At 43.3% G+C, this 20,027-nt stretch overlaps 1 protein-coding gene across 3 annotated transcripts; it reads left to right on the forward strand.

Annotated features, from left to right (window-relative positions):
- The first annotated feature begins 6,566 nt into the window (after positions 1-6,566).
- Positions 6,567-19,770, forward strand: LOC123770264 (ethanolamine kinase 1). 3 transcript variants are annotated; one of them, XM_045761947.2, is made up of 8 exons: positions 6,567-6,827; positions 12,472-12,613; positions 14,408-14,542; positions 14,804-14,965; positions 15,144-15,238; positions 15,966-16,192; positions 17,165-17,393; positions 17,977-19,770. In XM_045761947.2, exons 2-8 carry the CDS (start codon positions 12,494-12,496, stop codon positions 18,056-18,058), a joined length of 1,050 nt encoding a protein of 349 aa, XP_045617903.2. In that variant the 5' UTR covers positions 6,567-6,827; positions 12,472-12,493; the 3' UTR covers positions 18,059-19,770. The 3 variants fall into 3 exon arrangements, with proteins under 3 accessions (XP_045617903.2, XP_045617904.2, XP_045617902.2); XM_045761948.2 differs by lacking the exon at positions 6,567-6,827 and adding an exon at positions 8,851-9,013 and having other exon boundaries at positions 12,481-12,613; XM_045761946.2 differs by lacking the exon at positions 6,567-6,827 and adding an exon at positions 8,853-9,013.
- Positions 19,771-20,027: the final 257 nt, after the last annotated feature.

The following is a 20,027-nucleotide window of genomic DNA, read 5'->3' on the forward strand; positions in this document are numbered from 1 at the left end:
CCGACCAGTTGTGTAACCAGACCCCGACCAGTTGTGTAACCAGACCCCGACCAGTTGTGTAACCGCAAGCCTAGCATTTACGAAATAAATAACCTCTGAAGCACAACCATGGATGAACCGAAGCCCGACCATGCACAACCCAAAGGCCAAGTAACACCCCCGGAGCCCGACCAGTTAAGTAACCGGAGCCCGACCAGTTATTTAACCGGAGCCCGACCAGTTATTTAACCGGAGCCCGACCAGTTGCGTAACCAGAGCCCCACCAGTTGTGTAACCGGACCCCGGCCAGTTGTGTAACAAACCCCACCAGTTGTGTAGCCGCAAGCCTAGCAAGTTCACATCTCATCACACCCCCAACAAGCTAAACAGCCCCAGAGCCCAATCAAACTCCATATCTAGCTCGACCAATCAAAAATCTCCTTAACCCTACCTTATACCCTCCACTTGTCCTAGAAACCAACCATGGAGGCCTAGCAAACAAACCTGGAGCACTAGTACACAAACAACACCTGGAGCACACCCATGCACGACCTGGAGCCCGGGTGACCATGCACAACCCAAAGCCCAACAAATCACATCCCTGGAGTTATGTAACCAGAGCCCGAACCAGTTGTGTAACCAGACCCCGACCAGTTGTGTAACCACAAGCCTAGCATGAACGAACCAAACAAACAATTCAAAACAAACAACATCTGAAGCACAACCATGCATGAACCGAAGCCCGACCATGCACAACCCGCAGCTCAAGTGACACCCCCGGAGCCCGACCAGTTATTTAACCGGAGCCCGACCAGTTATTTAACCGGAGCCCGACCAGTTATTTAACCGGAGCCCGACCAGTTGTGTAACCGAAGCCCGACCAGTTGTGTAACCGGACCCCGACCAGTTGTGTAACCAGACCCCGACCAGTTGTGTAACCGCAAGCCTAGCATTTACGAACTAAATAACCTCTGAAGCACAACCATGGATGAACCGAAGCCCGACCATGCACAACCCGAAGGCCAAGTAACACCCCCGGAGCCCGACCAGTTAAGTAACCGGAGCCCGACCAGTTATTTAACCGGAGCCCGACCAGTTATTTAACCGGAGCCCGACCAGTTGTGTAACCGAAGCCCCACTAGTTGTGTAACCGGCCCCCGTTCAGTTGTGTAACAAACCCCACCAGTTGTGTAGCCGCAAGCCTAGCAAGTTCACATCTCATCCAACCCCCACCAAGCTAAACAGCCCCAGAGCCCAACCAAACTTCATACCTAGCTTGACCAAATAAAAATTTCCTTAACCCTACCTAAAACCCTTCATTTGCCCTAGAAACCAACCATGGAAGCCTAGCAAACAAACCTGGAGCACTAGTACACAAACCACCACTGGAGCACACCCATGCACGACCTGGAGCCCAGCCAAGCACAACCCAAAGCCCAAGAAATCACACCTCTGGAGTTATGTAACCGGAGCCCGAACCAGTTGTGTAACCAGACACCGACCAGTTGTGTAACCGCAAGCCTAACATGAACGGACCAAACAAACAATTCAAAACAAACAACATCAAACAAACAACATCTGAAGCACAACCATGCATGAACCGAAGCCCGACCATGCACAACCCGAAGCTCAAATGACACCCCCGGAGCCCGACCAGTTATTTAACCGGAGCCCGACCAGTTGTGTAACCGAAGCCCGACCAGTTGTGTAACCGGACCCCGACCAGTTGTGTAACCGCAAGCCTAGCATTTACGAACTAAATAACCTCTGAAGCACAACCATGCATGAACCAAAGCCCGACCATGTACAACCCAAAGCCCAAGTAACACCCCCGGAGCCCGACCAGTTAAGTAACCGGAGCCCGACCAGTTATTTAACCGGAGCCCGACCAGTTATTTAACCGGAGCCCGACCAGTTGTGTAACCGAAGCCCCACCAGTTGTGTAACCGGACCCCGGCCAGTTGTGTAACAAACCCCACCAGTTGTATAGCCGCAAGCCTAGCAAGTTCACATCTCATCCAACCCCCACCAAGCTAAACAGCCCCAGAGCCCAATCAAACTCCGTACCTAGCTTGACCAAATAAAAATTTCCTTAACCCTACCTAAAACTCTCCATTTGCCCTAGAAACCAACCATGGAAGCCTAGCAAACAAACCTGGAGCACTAGTACACAAACAACCACTGGAGCACACCCATGCACGACCTGGAGCCCGGCCATGCACAACCCAAAGCCCAAGAAATCACACCCCTGGAGTTATGTAACCGGAGCCCGAACCAGTTGTGTAACCAGACACTGACCAGTTGTGTAACCGCAAGCCTAGCATGAACGGACCAAACAAACAATTCAAAACAAACATCAAACAAACAACATCTGAAGCACAAACATGCATGAACCGAAGCCCGACCATGCACAACCCGAAGCTCAAATGACACCCCAGGAGCCCGACCAGTTATTTAACCGGAGCCCGACCAGTTGTGTAACCGAAGCCCGACCAGTTGTGTAACCGGACCCGACCAGTTGTGTAACCGCAAGCCTAGTATTTATGAACTAAATAACCTCTGAAGCACAACCATGCACGAACCAAAGCCCGACTATGCACAACCCGAAGCCCAAGTAACACCCCCGGAGCCCGACCAGTTATTTAACCGGAGCCCGACCAGTTATTTAACCGGAGCCCGACCAGTTGTGTAACCGAAGCCCCACCAGTTGTGTAACCGGACCCCAGCCAGTTGTGTAACAAACCCCACCAGTTGTGTAGCCGCAAGCCTAGCAAGTTCACATCTCATCCAACCCCTACCAAGCTAAACAGCCCCAGAGCCCAACCAAACTCCATACCTAGCTCGACCAAATAAAAATCTTCTTAACCCTACCTAAAACCCTTCATTTGCCCTAGAAACCAACCATGGAAGCCTAGCAAACAAACCTGGAGCACTAGTATACAAACACCTGGAGCACACCCATGCACGACCTGGAGCCCGGCCATGCACAACCCAAAGCCCAAGAAATCACACCCCTGGAGTTATGTAACCGGAGCCCGAACCAGTTGAACCGAACCAGACTCCGACTAGTTGTGTAACCGCAAGCCTAACATGAATGGACCAAACAAACAATTCAAAACAAACAACATCTGAAGCACAACCATGCACGAACCGAAGCCCGACCATGCACAACCCAAAGCTCAAGTGACACCCCCGGAGCCCGACCAGCTATTTAACCGGAGCCCGACCAGTTATTTAACCGGAGCCCGACCAGTTATTTAACCGGAGCCCGACCAGTTGTGTAACCGAAGCCCGACCAATTGTGTAACCGGACCCCGACCAGTTGTGTAACCGGACCCCGACGAGTTGTGTAACCGGACCCCGACCAGTTGTGTAACCGGACCCCGACCAGTTGTGTAACCGGACCCCGACCAGTTGTGTAATCGGACCCCGACCAGTTGTGTAACCGGACCCCGACCAGTTGTGTAACCGGACCCCGACCAGTTGTGTAACCGGACCCCGACCAGTTGTGTAACCGGACCCCGACCAGTTGTGTAACCGCAAGCCTAGCATTTACGAACCAAACAAACAACATCTGAAGCACAACCATGCACTAACTGAAGCCCGACCATGCACAACCCGAAGCCCAAGGACACCCCCGGAGCCCGACCAGTTTTTTAATCGGAGCCCGACCAGTTATTTAACCGGAGCCCGACCAGTTGTGTAACCGAAGCCCCACCAGTTGTGTAACCGAAGCCCCACCAGTTGTGTAACCGAAGCCCCACCAGTTGTGTAACCGAAGCCCCACCAGTTGTGTAACCGAAGCCAGACCAGTTGTGTAACCGCAAGGCTAGCATGCAGAAACCGAAGCCTGACCAATTATGTAAGCGGAGCCCGTCCATATATGTAATAGCAAGCCTAACAAGCAAATATCTCATCCAACCCCCCATTAGTGTGCTAAGTGGGGGTGCTAAAGGGTCCATTTTGGGGCCAACCCTTTTTGTTATATACATAGATGAGAATATTACAAACCACATCAAATTTGCAGACGACACTAAGATCTATGGTAAAGTGGGAAGTGAAGGCCATATTGAAACCTTACAAAGAGATCTAAATGAGCTCCACAAATGGTCAGATGACTTTTTAATGTCGATTAATGCAAGACCTTGCATGTGGGGGCATAACAATCCACGTCACAACTGACAGCACTACCTTTCAACAGATAGATGAAGAAAAGGACCTCGGAGTCAGAATCCATCACGTGAGGCATAACAGTACACAACTCAACTACCAAATCAACATAATCTTGGGGTCAGAATCCACCAATCACTGACAGTTGTACAACAAGTGGGAGCGGCAGTAAAAAAGCAAACCAATCCCTGGGAATAATCATGCGTACCTTTACCTTCAAGGAAAGAAAGTAACCTTCAATTGTATAAGTTTCTGGTGCGCCGCCACATGAATTTTTGCATCCAGGCATGGAGACCTCATCTTCAGAAAGACATAGCTGCTCTGGAGCCATGTCTTACCAGAGCTATGGAGCTATGTCTTACGACAAAACTCATACCAAAGCTTGGTCATCTCTCGTATCAGGAACGGTTGAGGGCCACAGGGCTAACAACACCACAAACCAGGCATGACAGGGCGGACTTCATAGAAACCTTTAAAATTCCAAACAATTTGGAGGATGTCGATCAGGACAATGTCTTCAAAAGGTCAGATGTTACATGAACAAGGAGCAACGGGTTCAAACTCAACAAACCAGAATGTTGGACAGGAAACAGATGTTTTTTCACCCATAGGGTTGTAAACCCGTGGAACCGCCTATCCGCCGAAGCCGTAAACGCCAAAACCCTGCTGGGGTTTTAAAATATAGCTGGAAAAGATCCTCAGGGCAAATGGGGGTACCTTTGACAAGCCGCCGGCTTACAATCCTCATCGAGGCCAATAGTGTTAGTGGCCCTCAGGTAAATTAAGTTCCTGGAGGGGTGACCCTGCTCCTTCCTGTTGGAAAGTTGTTCATCTATTGCAGTGTACACAGGACTGTCGCCTGTCACTAAACTTAGTTTTTAAACTATTAACGTGATGAAATAATATTACGTTATACGCGAGAATAATTCTGAATACACAGCGATAAAATTGACGAACGCGGCTTTGGGTTGGGCGGCGGCGTAGGCGAGCCTGGCCTGAGGACAGGCAACTGTAAATGCTTCACCCTCCACATACTTCAAGTGCAAATAATTGCCAACAGAACCTAAATACCGAACCTACTATACATCTAATTAAACATAGAATATAAAATTTATTTAATCACGATAAAAACTATTTTTAATACACAGTATATTTAAGTCGATAATAAATGCGTCTTGGGAGGTGGAGGCAGGGGTAACCGCCGGGTTAACGAGCCTAGCCTGACGACGGGGTAGTTTAACACTATGGGGAAGTGTATTCTACATAATATCCTACCCATATAATGTTGGCAAATCATGATCCTCAAAATCATCCACAATATCCGAGAGAGGACAGACTATTTAGCATTAGTGGAATGCAAACATTTGAATACTACAGAACATGGATGAAAAAAAAATACGGAAACAATGAACCTCAGAGACATTAAAAAAAACTCTTTGTGATAATGCATTTAGCATTGTAGGTGGAGGTAGACTATATATTCATGTATACCTCCCAATTGCTCAGACAGCAAAAATAATTGATCAGCCTTACCTACACGGGAACGACGATGCTCACGCCGCCCCTGCTTCCTTACGACTGACCGGGTCGTCGTCGATGACCCGGTCACCCAACCGACCCAGAGAACCCCTGCCTAAAATTATTTGAACGCCATATTGAAATTCAAAGCGTATATAGCGCCAAGAGTGTGTAAAATAATATTTATTTATATGCATTATAGGCCTTTCTAAAGTAACTTATAAATCTGAATATCATATATTGTCTAACAAACGAATTAGTTAAGTTAATATTTTAATTATGCCAGATACAAGTCTCATCGCACAGAAAAAGATTCGTCAGCGAATTTTTTTTATTTATTTATTTTATTTATATATAAAGAGTTCTTAAATTCTTGTAAAAACACTAGCAAGCATAGCATTTCGGGCATTTCCTTAATCCTAATTTTTTCCCCCGGAATACGACCCGCCAAACAGGTCAAACAACCTATTCTCTGCTGAGTGAACAGTTAAGGATTGTCGCAAGGTCAATCCTTCCCGGCCAGCAGGTCAAACCTTTTAAATCTGTGTCTGTGGCTGCTTGTTTGTGTTGCATCTGACCATAAATAATCATCATTGAGTTTCTTAATATTAATAGCCCAAATTAGCCCCATCTTGCTTTTAAATTAGCCCAAAAAGTAACAAGTAGCGAAATTGAAAATTTGGGAGCGCGGGGCTCTCAAAATTAGCCCAATTCGCTACTTGTAGCCCAATCTGGCAAGCGCACGACCAAGATGTATTCCCAGGCGGGAGACTCCCACGCGCCAGACGATGATGCCCACTAGACCTGGTCCTGCCATCTTGTGGTCTGATTCTAAACTTCTCCCACACATCAATTTTTTTTTTTTTTTTTTTTTTTTGAGATATATACAAGAGTTGTTACATTCTTGTACAGCCACTAGTACGCGTAGCGTTCCGGGCAGGTCCCTGGAATACGATCCCCTGCCGCGAAGAATCGTTTTTTCATCCAAGTACACATTTTACTGTTGCGTTAAACAGAGGCTACAGATAAGGAATTGCGCCCAGTAAATCCTCCCCGGCCAGGATACGAACCCATGACAGCGCTCGCGGAACGCCAGGCGAGTGTCTTACCACTACACCACGGAGACTGCCAAAATTAAATCAAATCAAATGCTTATTCAGGTAAATGTACATACATAGAAGATTAGTTTCAAACATAATGTTGGATTTATAGATAGAGCGCCTAATGTGGGGGTACTTAATTATTAATTAATATATTTAATACATATATATGTAAGATTTTATAACTTAAGATATGCATTAAGAAAATATAATTTCTTATAAGTATAATAAATGAACTTAGTTGTAAAATTCCATTTATGAATATGTATTATAACGTAACTGAATAATAGAGTTGGTACTTACCAGCGACAAGCTGCAGTTATAATTCTTACATTAGTAATGGAGAAGTATATAATTAAGGTAATTACTATGTTCAGTAAGTATTGCAGTCCATAGTATGAAAGAGTATAAGTTTACATTTCCCTTTAATGGTAAAACTTAGACAAGTGCGATGAACTTAAACAACTCTAGTACAATTATGGCCTAGCTGAGGTCCTCAGCTAGTCCTCAGTCGGTCTGAGGAGTAGTACGGATGATTGGTTGCGGTGATTGAGAATTTGGGGGGGCCAGTCACCGCTGGAGTGTCGGGTTTCTTGATACGTTTCCAATTTGGAGTTAAAGAATACTTATGAGAAAAATTATTTCCGAGATCTTAGATGTTTGTTTAAAGTTCTTATGGGAGAAATTCAAAATTTTTCAGAGTTCAGTTTTATGAAAATATTTCAGAGTTCATTTTATCATAGAAGTTTATTTATGAGTTTATGACCGAAATTTTGAAAAAAGACTATTTTCAGAGAATATGTTCATAGAAGTTTGTTAAGAGTTAATGCCTGGGGACCATTCAGGCTTGTTGACATTTGTGTTCCTCACGTGTGCCCCAAAGAATGAGATGATTTGATAAAATACCATGCCCAAGATTATCATCAGAGTGCCAGCGGGATGATGGGGAATTAGCCTCGGCTACCATCATCTTTTGTCGTGTCGAGTGGTTAAGGTGTCCTGTACACCAGTTGCAGAGTGCTCCTGGCAGTATGGGTTCGAGTCACTTCTGGGCTGTAGGTGGGTCCCCACTTCGATCCGGGGAGACCAAATCCCATGATAGAATAAACAAAATTGCCACCGAACCACGGAAATTACACTCAGAACTAATTCGTGTATATTAATTAATACTATTGATGATCTGAATATTAACAATATAAATATACATTAATGTACTAAGTAATTTAGATAAATTAGAATAGCAGTAATGAAAGAAAGATATGTCAAATGCGGCCACTGTACAGTGCCTTAGGATGCAGGACAAAACTAATCATCAGTTACATACAGAAATCATAATAACGCGATGCAGCAAATGAACAAATCGATTAAGGCAGCGTCTGGGATGCTCCCGAACGCAGGTGCGAATCCTCATCACGGCCCTTGTGGATTTGTTCATTTAATCATCAGTTGTACCACGGTAATTGTCTCAAGATCCGAGACGCCGTAAGCATCACGAGCGACACACTTCATCTGAATGACTTCTAGTTCTTGGTTGTTTAGGGTCTCTTGACTAGTAGTATATAGTGAGTGATGAGCGTCCTAATTATCGTCGTCGTCATCATCTTCACTATCATCATTATTCATGTACTCCAAATGCTCAGACTTCATGTACTCTATACGCTCAGACCGCTCATGTGCTTCAATACTCAGAATTTTTGTTTAGCTTGGAACTAATTGATTATTCAATCAGTAACATATGTGTATAACATACACAAGCTATGGAACGATGCTTCTTACGATAGCTGACTTACGGTTCATATTAAGACTGTTTAATATGTCTGTGTGTAAGAGTAGGAGTAAAATATAGTCAAGATGCCCATTGGGTGAGCGGGACGTGGATATAATTGAAGATTAACTTAAGACAGGCGTCGCTGTAGGAGAAGAAAGAGTACCGGGGCTTGTCTAGGCCTCTAGGACGAAGCCGTGAATACGCTCCGTGCAGATTAAACCTATTTTCAATTATTTTGTAAGCAGGAGACACATTAAGTATATGGATACAGGCGAGCCAATCATAGGACCCCGAGACACGACGGGGGAGGTGATATTGGCTGCTCTCGTCCCTCCCACAGTGCTGTGTTCGGTTCCAGTGTGGTCTCATCTCCGCGCCTGAGTGATTGTTATAACGTCTTCAGATCACATCAGTCAGATGAGTCAAGATACGTACTATCTTAAGTGTTGCTACTTAAGAGCTCCGATTTAGTGGTGGTGTAAGCACTTCATATTACTCTTGAAATTGGTGCATAACACGAAAGCATACATATGCGGATTCTACCTGGTGTTTTAAGAAGGATTTGATTTGAATATAATTAAATTATTATGCACCCCATACCCATCCTGTGGGCGGTAGTGGAAAAGGTTATAGAGGCACGTGATGGGCTGAGGAACTGAACCCTAAAATTCATTTAGCTAAGCAAGTTACAGTCTTGATTAGCTAGTTACGCAATTTAATGTGTATATATGTATACAGTATACCGAGTGATGTCTGGGGCCAGGGTTGGATATTGTCCTAATAGCAGCTTTGTGTTGAGTAATTAGAGGACGTAAATGATTTTGGGTAGTAGAACCCCAAGCACAAATACCATAGTTGAGATAAGGATAGATGAGGGAGTAATAGAGCGTCACCAGGGCAGGGCGAGGTACATAATATCTGATCTTAGAAAGAATGTCAACAGTTTTGTTTAACTTTTTTTGATATATTTAGAATGTGTCCCTGGAAATTCAGCTTGCGGTCAATGAGAACGCTAAGGAATTTGCCATCTACTTTGTTACAAATTTGGGTATTGTTTATCCTGAGATTTATTTGATTTGAGGATTTATTGCCAAACAAAATATAGAAAGTTTTGTCAATGTTGAAGGTGAGTTTGTTGGCAGTTAGCCAAAGATGGACTTTATTTAGCTCAGTATTCACTGTGACATTTAGAGCAAGGGGGTCAGGACTGGAGTAAATGAAGGTTGTGTCGTCAGCAAATAGAATTGGTTTGAGGTGTTGGGAGGCATTTGGAAGGTCATTAATGTAGATGAGAAAGAGGAGAGGGCCAAGTATGCTGCCCTAAGGAACACCAATGTTGATGGGTAGGGTGTCAGTAAGGTAAGATTTGAGGTATTGTAGGGAGTGACCTCTGACTCCATAATGATGTAATTTAAGAAGAAGGTTTTAGTGGCTGACAGTGTCAAAAGCCTTACGCAGGTCCACAAATAACATAACAGGGAACTCATTTTTATCAAGAGCTGCATGTATCAAGTTAATCATACTAAGAAGTGCATCGTTAGTGCTTTTTTTGGGGCCTGCAGCCATGTTGACAAGAGCTAAGTATATTGTGTTTGGCTAGATAAGAGTAAAGCTGCTTGTAGATTAGTTTTTCAAATATTTTTGACAAGTTTGGCAGGATTGTTATAGGTCTGTAGTTGTTAACATCAGTGAGATCACCACATTTGTGGACAGGGGTTACTCTCATTTTTTTTAGAATATCTGGAAAGGTTTGGAGTTCAAGTGACTTGTTGAAGAGCAATGCAATAGCAGGAGCTAAAGATCTTGAGGCGTTTTTGTAAATTAAAGTTGGTATCTCCTCAAGGGCACTAGACTTGGTTTTAAGGGAAAGGATTATCTCATTGACATCAGTGGGATTAGCAGGCGTTAGGTACAGAGACTGTGGATAGTTACCTGTAAGATAGTCCTGAACATCAGTACTGGAAGATGGAATATCATTTGCAAGGGACGAAATGGAAGAGAAACTATACTTTTCTTTAAATAAAAAAAGGTTATAGTTTTGTTAAATCGTACATGTAAATGTGGTTGGATGATGCTGTTGTTGCTGTTAAAGATTCGCTACCCGGAACAAAAAGTTCCAAGTAGCACGGGCTATGGTGAGCCCGTATTTTAAAAGTTGGATGAGATAAATAATTTGTTTTATAACCTACTTTGGAACATTTGGAAGCCATGAACTGGAGTTGGAAGGTGTGGATCAGTTGAGTCCGTGGCTGCTGTTGCATGCAAGCACCGGAGATGAGCAGCAATTGTCTAATGGTAGAGTGAGTGTCAGGGGGAGGGGGGGGGGGTAGGGGCTCTCTCCCACCTCCACATCCACTCCCAGCATCCCTCCCATCTCCCCCTTCCATCCCGCCAAAACCTACCCAGGCATATCTCTCTTCCAGTGCATAATAAATGAACTAAACTAAAAACTCTCCTCCAACCTCTCTACATTTTCTTCCATAGTTATATTGTCCCGTGGACATATTCTCTGTGGATATATTTTCCTTTGGACATATTCTCCCTGGATATACTTAATAATAGTTATTAAGTAGATGTACCTTAAAATAGTTCATAAGGACTTATCTGAGGCAAACTCCCAAGAGTCAACAAAATACGATATTGAGTCCCCCGTGGCGCAGTGGTAAAACACCTGGCCGGTGCTTTGGTCTGGGTTCGTATCCTGGCCAGGGAAGATTGACTGGACACCAATTCTTAACTGTAGCCTCTATTCATCCAGCAGTGAATGGATATCTTTGTTAAACGATTTGGCGGGTCGTATTCCGGGGAAAATTAGGATTAAGGATCTGGCCGAAACGCTACGCGTGCTGGTGGCTTTATAAGACTGTAACAACTCTTGTATATAGAAATAAAATAGAACAAATGACCGCTAGCCCTCAGTTACCAATTGAATCCCCATCCCCATGGTGCCTCAGAGTAGCCCTAAGGAGCATACAGTAAAAGTCTACTCTGACTCATTTAACAATCACTAACCTCTCACTCTAGTTCCATCATATATAATGTACCCTTCTGGCTGTCTATTAATTCTCTAATTTACACATTATCTTTTCCTAAAACTAGCCAGGAGCTTACAAGGCAATAGTTACTTATACATCTGGCAGCAATGAAGGCTCAACTGTCTCTAGAGTCAATGTATTCACTTTATCTGCTTGCAACATATCATGTTTCACTATTCAAGATCGCCCTGATCATAGCACTTATCAAACAAGAAGATTAACATTTGCCAACTGCAAAAATTGATGTTATCTTGCAGGTGCAAGATAACTAGCAAGATAACCTAACTTAAACAATGTGGGTTTTATTATTCTACACATATTTCTAATGTCTCTTAGATGTTTACATTCTCTTAGGTAGTGGTCAAGGCGGTGTCCGTTACTCTCACCACAGATTCTGCAGCTCTGTCAGCTGTTGTTACCATCCCGAATCTCTATGGATATTTGTATCCAAGACGAATTCTTACAATTACTGATTCTCTCCCGCAGCCACCTCCTCTTCGTCCATAATGATTGGGATTGCCAGCTGCAACCACATTGTACCAGCGAACACACTGACTTATTTGCTCTTCTATCTTCCTTGCATCTGAATGATGCATTTAGGAGTTACACTGATGCTCTGTTTAATCTTGCACAGACACCGTTTGGTGTGGTGAGAGCCACAGTAACAACCACACCTAATTGGATGATCACATTGCCAGGTACTGTGATCACACCCTTGGCAGTTGCCACATAAGGATGGACCACCTCAATTTTACGAACCGCTAGGCTTTTTAATACATCAATTTTTGGCCTTAGGGGAATTTACATGTACAAATGTGGTGTCTGTACTGATTGAGAGGACCCGTCTTCTCGAGTAGTACAGCAAGACAGTAACACAAACTATTTCTTCAATTTCACTCAGTTTAAACAGAGGAGCATCAGCAATGGCGCTAAAGCTGAATCTAACTGTGGACGGCTCGAGCCCAGATAGTCTGCTCAAGGGGGCCAGACAGATAGTTCAACACGTCAGACCAGAGTGGCCTCAAGATCAACTTAAGTTCAAGGTAAGAGAGCCAGAAGAGTTTTTACACCAGCTTTTAGGATTAAGTTCCCATGTATATTACGTAAAGTAACCAAGGAACGGTATTAAGATATTTTACGATTCTTACTTACACAAGTTTCTAAGGGCAGTTCTTATGTTGGCAACCTAGCATATGCCGCTGATGATATCCTTTTGATGTGGGCCGCTGGGGACAGGTTCGGTGTGATATCAAACCCAGGTTTTTCTGTGAGTGTGTGTATTCACCTAGTTGTATTCACCTAGATGTGTTTGCGGGGGTTGAGCCCGCCTCTCAACTGTCAATCGACTGTTTACTAACTACTTTCTTTTTCCTCCACACCACACACACACACACACCCAGGAAGCAGCCCGTGACAGCTGACTAACTCCAAGGTACCTATTTACTGCTAGGTAACAGGGGCATTCAGGGTGAAAGAAAATGTGCCCATTAGTTTCTGCCTGGTGCGGGAATCGAACCCGCGCCACAAAATTACGAGTCCTGCGCGCTATCCACCAGGCTACCAGCCCCCAGGTTGTGTGTGTGTACACGGTTTTGATAATCACAAAACGAACTTTGTGGAATATACTTGCTTAAATTGTCAAGTGTACCCTCCAAGGACACTAACCAGTCGCTGGCCGCTTAAGCAAAAGTTCACTTGTTCTGAGAGTGACCTGCGTACAAAACATAGCCCCGAGCCGCGTGTGGTGTGCCCTGCAGGGCGGGATATACAGCGTCAATACACACCTACCAACATTTATTTTGAGGGTCCCGGTAGTACAGTTGGGTTCGTTCTCGACGCACACTCGAGAATCCCGGGTTCGAATCCCGGGCGGGATTCAAAAATGGTTGGGCATATTTTTCTTTCATCTAATGCCTCTGCTCACCTAGCATTGAGTAGATAGTCAGGACTTAGCTTGTTGTGAGGCTCCATCCTGGGCGGGGTCTGTAATTCGGCCTTAGGCAGGTTGGGGGGGGGGGCAGTGAAGGGCACGATAAAAGTCAAACGTGTATGAATACACTCTGGCTTCCTGTCACCCCCGACATCGTGAATCACTAATTATATAAGCAAGCTTCGTCGCAGCTTGCGAAGCATAAACCCCAAATTGAAAAGTACAAAGTTTTACAACCACTTAGCCAGAGCTAAGTGGGTTAAGCTATAAGAACAGGTTACGGAAACCAGACCTCACAACCCTAAAGGAGAGAAGACACAGAGATGGACATGATCGCAACATACAGATACTAAGGGGAATATACAAGGTGGACAAGGACAGCCTCATTAAATTGAGAGAAAGTAGGACGTGCCCAGCCCATACGCTCACCTGATCTACCTCATCTACACCCAGCAAATATAATCTTCCGAAATCCTAATGAATTTTATTTGGTGGTGAAAATATTGACTCGTATATTTCACAGCCATACAGTATATTGGCTTCTGCAATAATTATTTTTCATAATATTTGTGATATACGATGTTAATACATTATGAACAACTGCATATTAGTGGCTGTAGGCATTGTATTTCTTACCTATGATTCCTCCACTGTTCCTTCATCATATGTATCTTATGCATTATCATTATAATTATTATTAATTTATTATTATTATTATTATTATTGACTACCAATATTCTTAAATGTTAACCGAGTGATCATTAATATTTAAACACCATTTATCCAGTTAAACAGATTATGTACAATTTTTGTTTATTTTTTTCCTTTTGATATGTGTGAGAGGGCGCCAAACTCCAGCTAAAGGAAAACTTGTCCACAGTGTTAAATACTGTGCTTGACTCCTCAGGTGTACACGGCAGGGTTCACGAACCATCTGGTGGGTGTGTGGTGCGGGGACACCACCAGCCAGGTCCTGGTGCGTGTCTATGGCTCCAAGACAGAGATGTTTATTGACAGAGACACAGAAAGAAGAACCTTCGAGGTAAGGTTCAAGCATCAGAACATTTTATAGCCTTGTGGGGTCATATCCTAAATTTTTAGGGATATTGCTAGCATAAGTTGGATTAGAGCTTAGTTATTTCAAAGATTGAAATAACTCAATCACAAATTGAATTAAGTCACAGTGGGAAACCGTAGTTAGTAAAGTGCCCCCCAAGGCTCTGTCCTGGGTCCTCTGTTGTTTACCACATATATAAACGATTCAGACAAGGCTGTACGGCAACATTTGGAAAAACAAAATCAGGTTTTACACAGGGCGGGGTGTGGACCGGCGCTGTACGCTGTGTTTGACAACGGGCTGAGTTACGGGTTCACCCAAGGCGTCACTCTCACCGCTACCCTGGTCACTCACCAGCCTGTCTGGCGAGCCATCACCAAGCACATGGCCAAATATCATAAAATTAAGGTAAACATGTCTATATATTTCATGATATGTAAATAAGACTCATGCCTAAACGTTAAAATGGACATGATAGTGTTGACGAATCATGATGAGTATAATTAACGTATTCTATAGTGATACAAAACACAAAGGTGTTCTGAGAATCTTTCGGAATATATAAATATATATTACATACTTACAGGAAGGAGATCTGGAGCATCCAGTCCTGTTTCCCAAGATGCGGTCATTCCTGAGTTTCGTACCGGTTACCTTCGAGGGCGCCGGCATGCAAATGAGGTCAGGTAGCCTATTTATCTACTTCATTTTATGTATTTATGCACAAACTTAGGTAAACACAACAATGTGCCGTTACTTTTTTATATTAATAATATCTCGGAGCTCCTCAAATATCCCCATCTAACAGGATATTTAATCGTACGTGAAATCAAAAAATAATAAAAGTATGTAACAGCATTAATTATGTAGTCGTTTTCAATTCATCTCCGTGAGCAAATTTCTTCCATGAGGACAGGGACACTGATCACTTGTATGCAGAAAATCCACAGAGAAATGGGAAAGGAAGATGAACGTTTCGGCCGATCAAATTACTCAATTAATCATTGTTTGAATAACCGAAAGTTATAATGTTTCACTCTTCCGCCGGTATATGTTATTGATTTTTCTTTTTGCATCGCATAGTCCTCCCTTCCCTGACATCCATGAGCACATCTAGCTGCATCTTACACAGCCTTAGTAGCGCTATGTCATGGGCTCGTATCCTGGCCGGGGAGGATTTACTGGGCGTAATTCCTTAACTGTAGCCTCTGTTTAACGCAACAGTAAAATGTGTACTTGGATGAAAAAACGATTCTTCGCGGCAGGGGATCGTATTCCAGGGACCATAGGATTAAGGACTTGCCCGAAACGCTACGCGTACTAGTGGCTGTACAAGAATGTAACAACTCTTGTATATATCTCAAAAAAAAAAAAAAATAAATAAAGAACCTCTCTGTTTCTGTTTCAGAATAGACGCATGTGGATACAGTAAACATTTACTTAGTAAGGAAATAGATGAGCTGGAGGAGCACCTGACTGGCCTCGGGTGCCCCGTAGTGTTCTCCCACAACGACCTCCTCCTGGCTAACATTGTGTGGGAGGAGACCACTAGCACAGTCGGCTTTATTGACTATGAGTACGGCGGCACCAATTACCAGCCATTTGACATTGGCAACCACTTCAGCGAATTTGCTGGTGCGTGGCTGTTGTGTTAATTATGCTTATTGGGAATGTGCAGCAATTCATATTAAATAGTTCGGTGTGGTGTGGCGGATAACGCTATCACCCCCAGTTGACTCGTGGGGCGTTAGCGCCCTGCTGGGTTCGAATCCTGGGTAGGAAGAGGCGATTGGCAACCAATATTAACGGTTTTCCCCTTCACTCAACAATAATTGCGAATCTGACTGTAAAGCGATTGGTTATATTGATGAGGCTATTGTACAATTAAAGAAATTGTAAAGTAGCTGTACAGTTTTATATATTAGTAACTTCTGTGCTGTAGCAGATAAAGGCAATCTGTAAAACTGTTGAGAATGCGATTGTTCAACAATTTGATGGCCCACCTTGCCACTTTCCTGGTGGTGTTAGGGAATTCCTGGACAAAGTTTTCCTAGACATGGGCTGGAAGAGATCACGGGGACAGCTCGCTCACCAAACTGGTCCTCACTGCAGGCGAGGAGTCACAATAACGTGGCTAAAATATGTTGACCAGACCACACACTAGAAGGTGAAGGGACGACGACGTTTCGGTCCGTCCTGGACCATTCTCAAGTCGATTGTGGTCCTCATTGGACTTTATAAACAAAACCTCGCTCCTAGAACGCTCCTCGAACCAAAATAACAGATGTGGTGGTGCCAGAACTGTAACCCAAATGTGCAACGTGTTTGTAAAACTTATATCAGTACATTCACCCAGGTGTCATATGCAACATATGTTAGGTGTCAAACGCATGCCCAGTTTTATTTCAGACATCATGAAAATAGCAGTAAGGGGATCAGTATAGATGCTGGTATTTCTTAAAGTATGTCACCTGAGTCGATCCCGACTGGCCTGTGACACTCATACACCGCCATGTTTCATGTGGGAAAGTTGGGTGAGACTAGCCACCAATTTGATAAATATATGCAAAATTATACCAAAGAATAATTAAATATTTTGTTGTGAAGGTGTGGAGAAAGTGGACTACAGTTGGTACCCGTGTGCGGAGTTCCAGCGCCAGTGGCTACGAAGTTACCTCTCGCACTACAGAGAGGTACCCGAGGAGCAGGTACCAGATATTGAGGTGGAGCTTTGGTACACCTGGACCAATAAGTTTGCCCTTGCCTCGCACCTGCTGTGGGGCACCTGGGCCATGGTTCAAGCCACCTGCTCCTCTATAGACTTCGATTACCTCGGGTATGTATCACACATATGGTTAGTTCACGCGGTTGTTGCTGGTGACGCAGTGGTTGGTTGTTGCTACTACTGGTAGTTAGTTTATTGTGCACCCCTATACTCATCCTGTGAGAGGGGTAGTTTATTGTGCACCCCCCATACTCATCCTGTGAGAGGGGTAATGAAAACAAAGAAACTGCTGCTTACACTACAATTTATGTGCATCACAATGCAATATTTGCAGATTATAACTAAACCCTTGACATAATACTTCACAGAATGTTTACTGGAGTGTCATCTTCTGCTCTAACTGGGCACAGATGTGCTCTGGCACTGTGGCAGTTGATGGCACATTCTTGCCATGATGTTGTTATGGGCAGTTACTCTTAAATAAAGTTTATACCTGATGGAAAATTAATTAATACTATTTTTTATTAGATCAGTTTATATGACCAGGCTTCAGATGAGCTGATGTAGGATAACAGTTCTTATCATTGTTGTTGAACTCTAGTCTGAGATAAAATGGGAGAGACAGAGAAGAGAGTCATATAGAAACACACAGCTATCCATACACACTCAATATTCTCATTTTAATTGTTGACAGGTATGGCATTACAAGAATAAATGAATATTTCAAGAGAAAAGATGAGTTCCTGAGCCTGACTGCACCTACCTCTTCACAGTGACCTAACACTGAACCAAACTAGTGCCAAGACCATCACTGATAGTCATCCACAGAATCTGGGTGTCACAGAGTGGACGATGTTGAAATTGAAATATGTTTATTGAGGTAAAATACACACAAAGGGATGAGGTAGCTCAAGCTATTCTCACCCCGTTCAGTACATCGTGTTCATACATACATAGACACATATCACAAACTATAAACATATTACCGAACATTCTGAGAAGGGACGATGTTAGGCTGCCTGGACTCTGTGACTCGCGACGTAGCCTCGCCAATGTAAAAATGTAAATAGTGTTCCCCCTGAGAGCAACACTTTCAATCTCTATTGATGTTTTCCAAAGTTTAATATTCACCAACAGTTTTGCTTAGACTGGACTTTACATTTGTGCAGCACCATTTAGTTATGAAAACTGTAAGAGATACATATTTGAATTTTCTTATTTTACTGTACAAAAGACTTTATGTGAAATGATATGTATATTGCACATATTAATCTGAAAGCTGGTTGGTTTTGGACGCTATTTGCGTATTATATATTTCTGGCTTTAACTTTCCTTTGGAATATACTGTACAAGATTTACCTGTACCTTTCTTCTGTACAAGATACATATTGTTGTAGTGTTGGGTAGGAAAGGTAGTTAGTGATTAGAGGCCTGCAACATAATTTAGCATAACAAAGCAATCTTACAAATAGTCATAGCAAACCCAATTTTTTTTAATACTGTTATAACTAATAACACAACCCACACATGTGAAAATAACTCGCAACAAGCACTTAAGATAACCAACACCTCACAACAGGCACTTAAATATAACCAACACCCTCACAGGGCACTTAAAGATAACCTACACCTCACAACAGGCACTTAAAAGTAACCTACACCTCACAAGGCCCTTGAAGTAACCTACACCTCACAAGGCCCTTGAAGTAACCTACACCTCACAAGGCCCTTGAAGTAACCTACACCTCTCAACAGGCACAGAATCATGAGACATCTCTGAACACAGGATCCTTATCATATCGGGTACTATTGAGACAAGATGGTGGAGTCATCCGTGTGTTTGTGTGTGCTTGACATTTAGCCTTGATAATGCTGTCTTAAAGGTCAGAGGCTTGTCTCAAATTTGTTACATCATCTGACATGTTGAGCACGCACGCATACAACAACACACGCGTTTTTAGGACTGTCAGAAAGCCTTTGGCACAGTACCCCGTAAAAGGCTGTTACAAAAGTTGGAGAACAAGGCAGGAGTAAAAGATAAGGCGCACCATTGGATAAGGTGCTCCAAACAATGGGAAACAGCGAGTAACTGTGAGGGCAGAGACACCAGAGTGGCTAGATGTCTCCAGTGGAGTCCCACAAGGCTCTGTACTTGGACCCATCCTGTTTCTGATATATGTAAACAATCTTCCAGAGGGTATAGACTCATTCCCCTCAATGTTTGCTGATGATGCAAACATTAGGAGAAGAATCAAGACAGAGACTACTGGACGACCTGGACAAACTGGAGGAATGGTCTAGAAAATGGCTACTAAAGCTCAATTCAGGAAAGTATAAAGTAATGAAATTAGGCGAAGGGATCAGGAAGCGGAACGAAAGGTACCATCTGGTAACTTCTCAATCCCTTTGAATATTATAATTTTTATTACATCATTGTAATCATTTAAATGTAAAAAGACTGTTTTAATAAAGATAATAAAACTAACAATTTTCTTCACTCTTTTATATGGGATAAAGATATTTTAATCTTTAAATATACAATTTTCCGAAAGCCGATTTATATTTCTTCCCCAAATTATATAAGGATGTGAACACCATTACCCACAAGCCTAAGTATAGGTGGACCAACCATAAAATCCTAGTTAAGCACCCGTTCGGGCCTTTAGAAACCTCCCAGTGAATTCAGTGGAATTCCAGGTTGGTTGGCTTTTGTCCTATCGTAGCCTAGTGCGTCCTACCGTAGCC

Source organism: Procambarus clarkii, chromosome 42, assembly GCF_040958095.1.
Source record: "Procambarus clarkii isolate CNS0578487 chromosome 42, FALCON_Pclarkii_2.0, whole genome shotgun sequence".
Taxonomy (NCBI): Eukaryota; Metazoa; Arthropoda; class Malacostraca; order Decapoda; family Cambaridae; genus Procambarus; species Procambarus clarkii.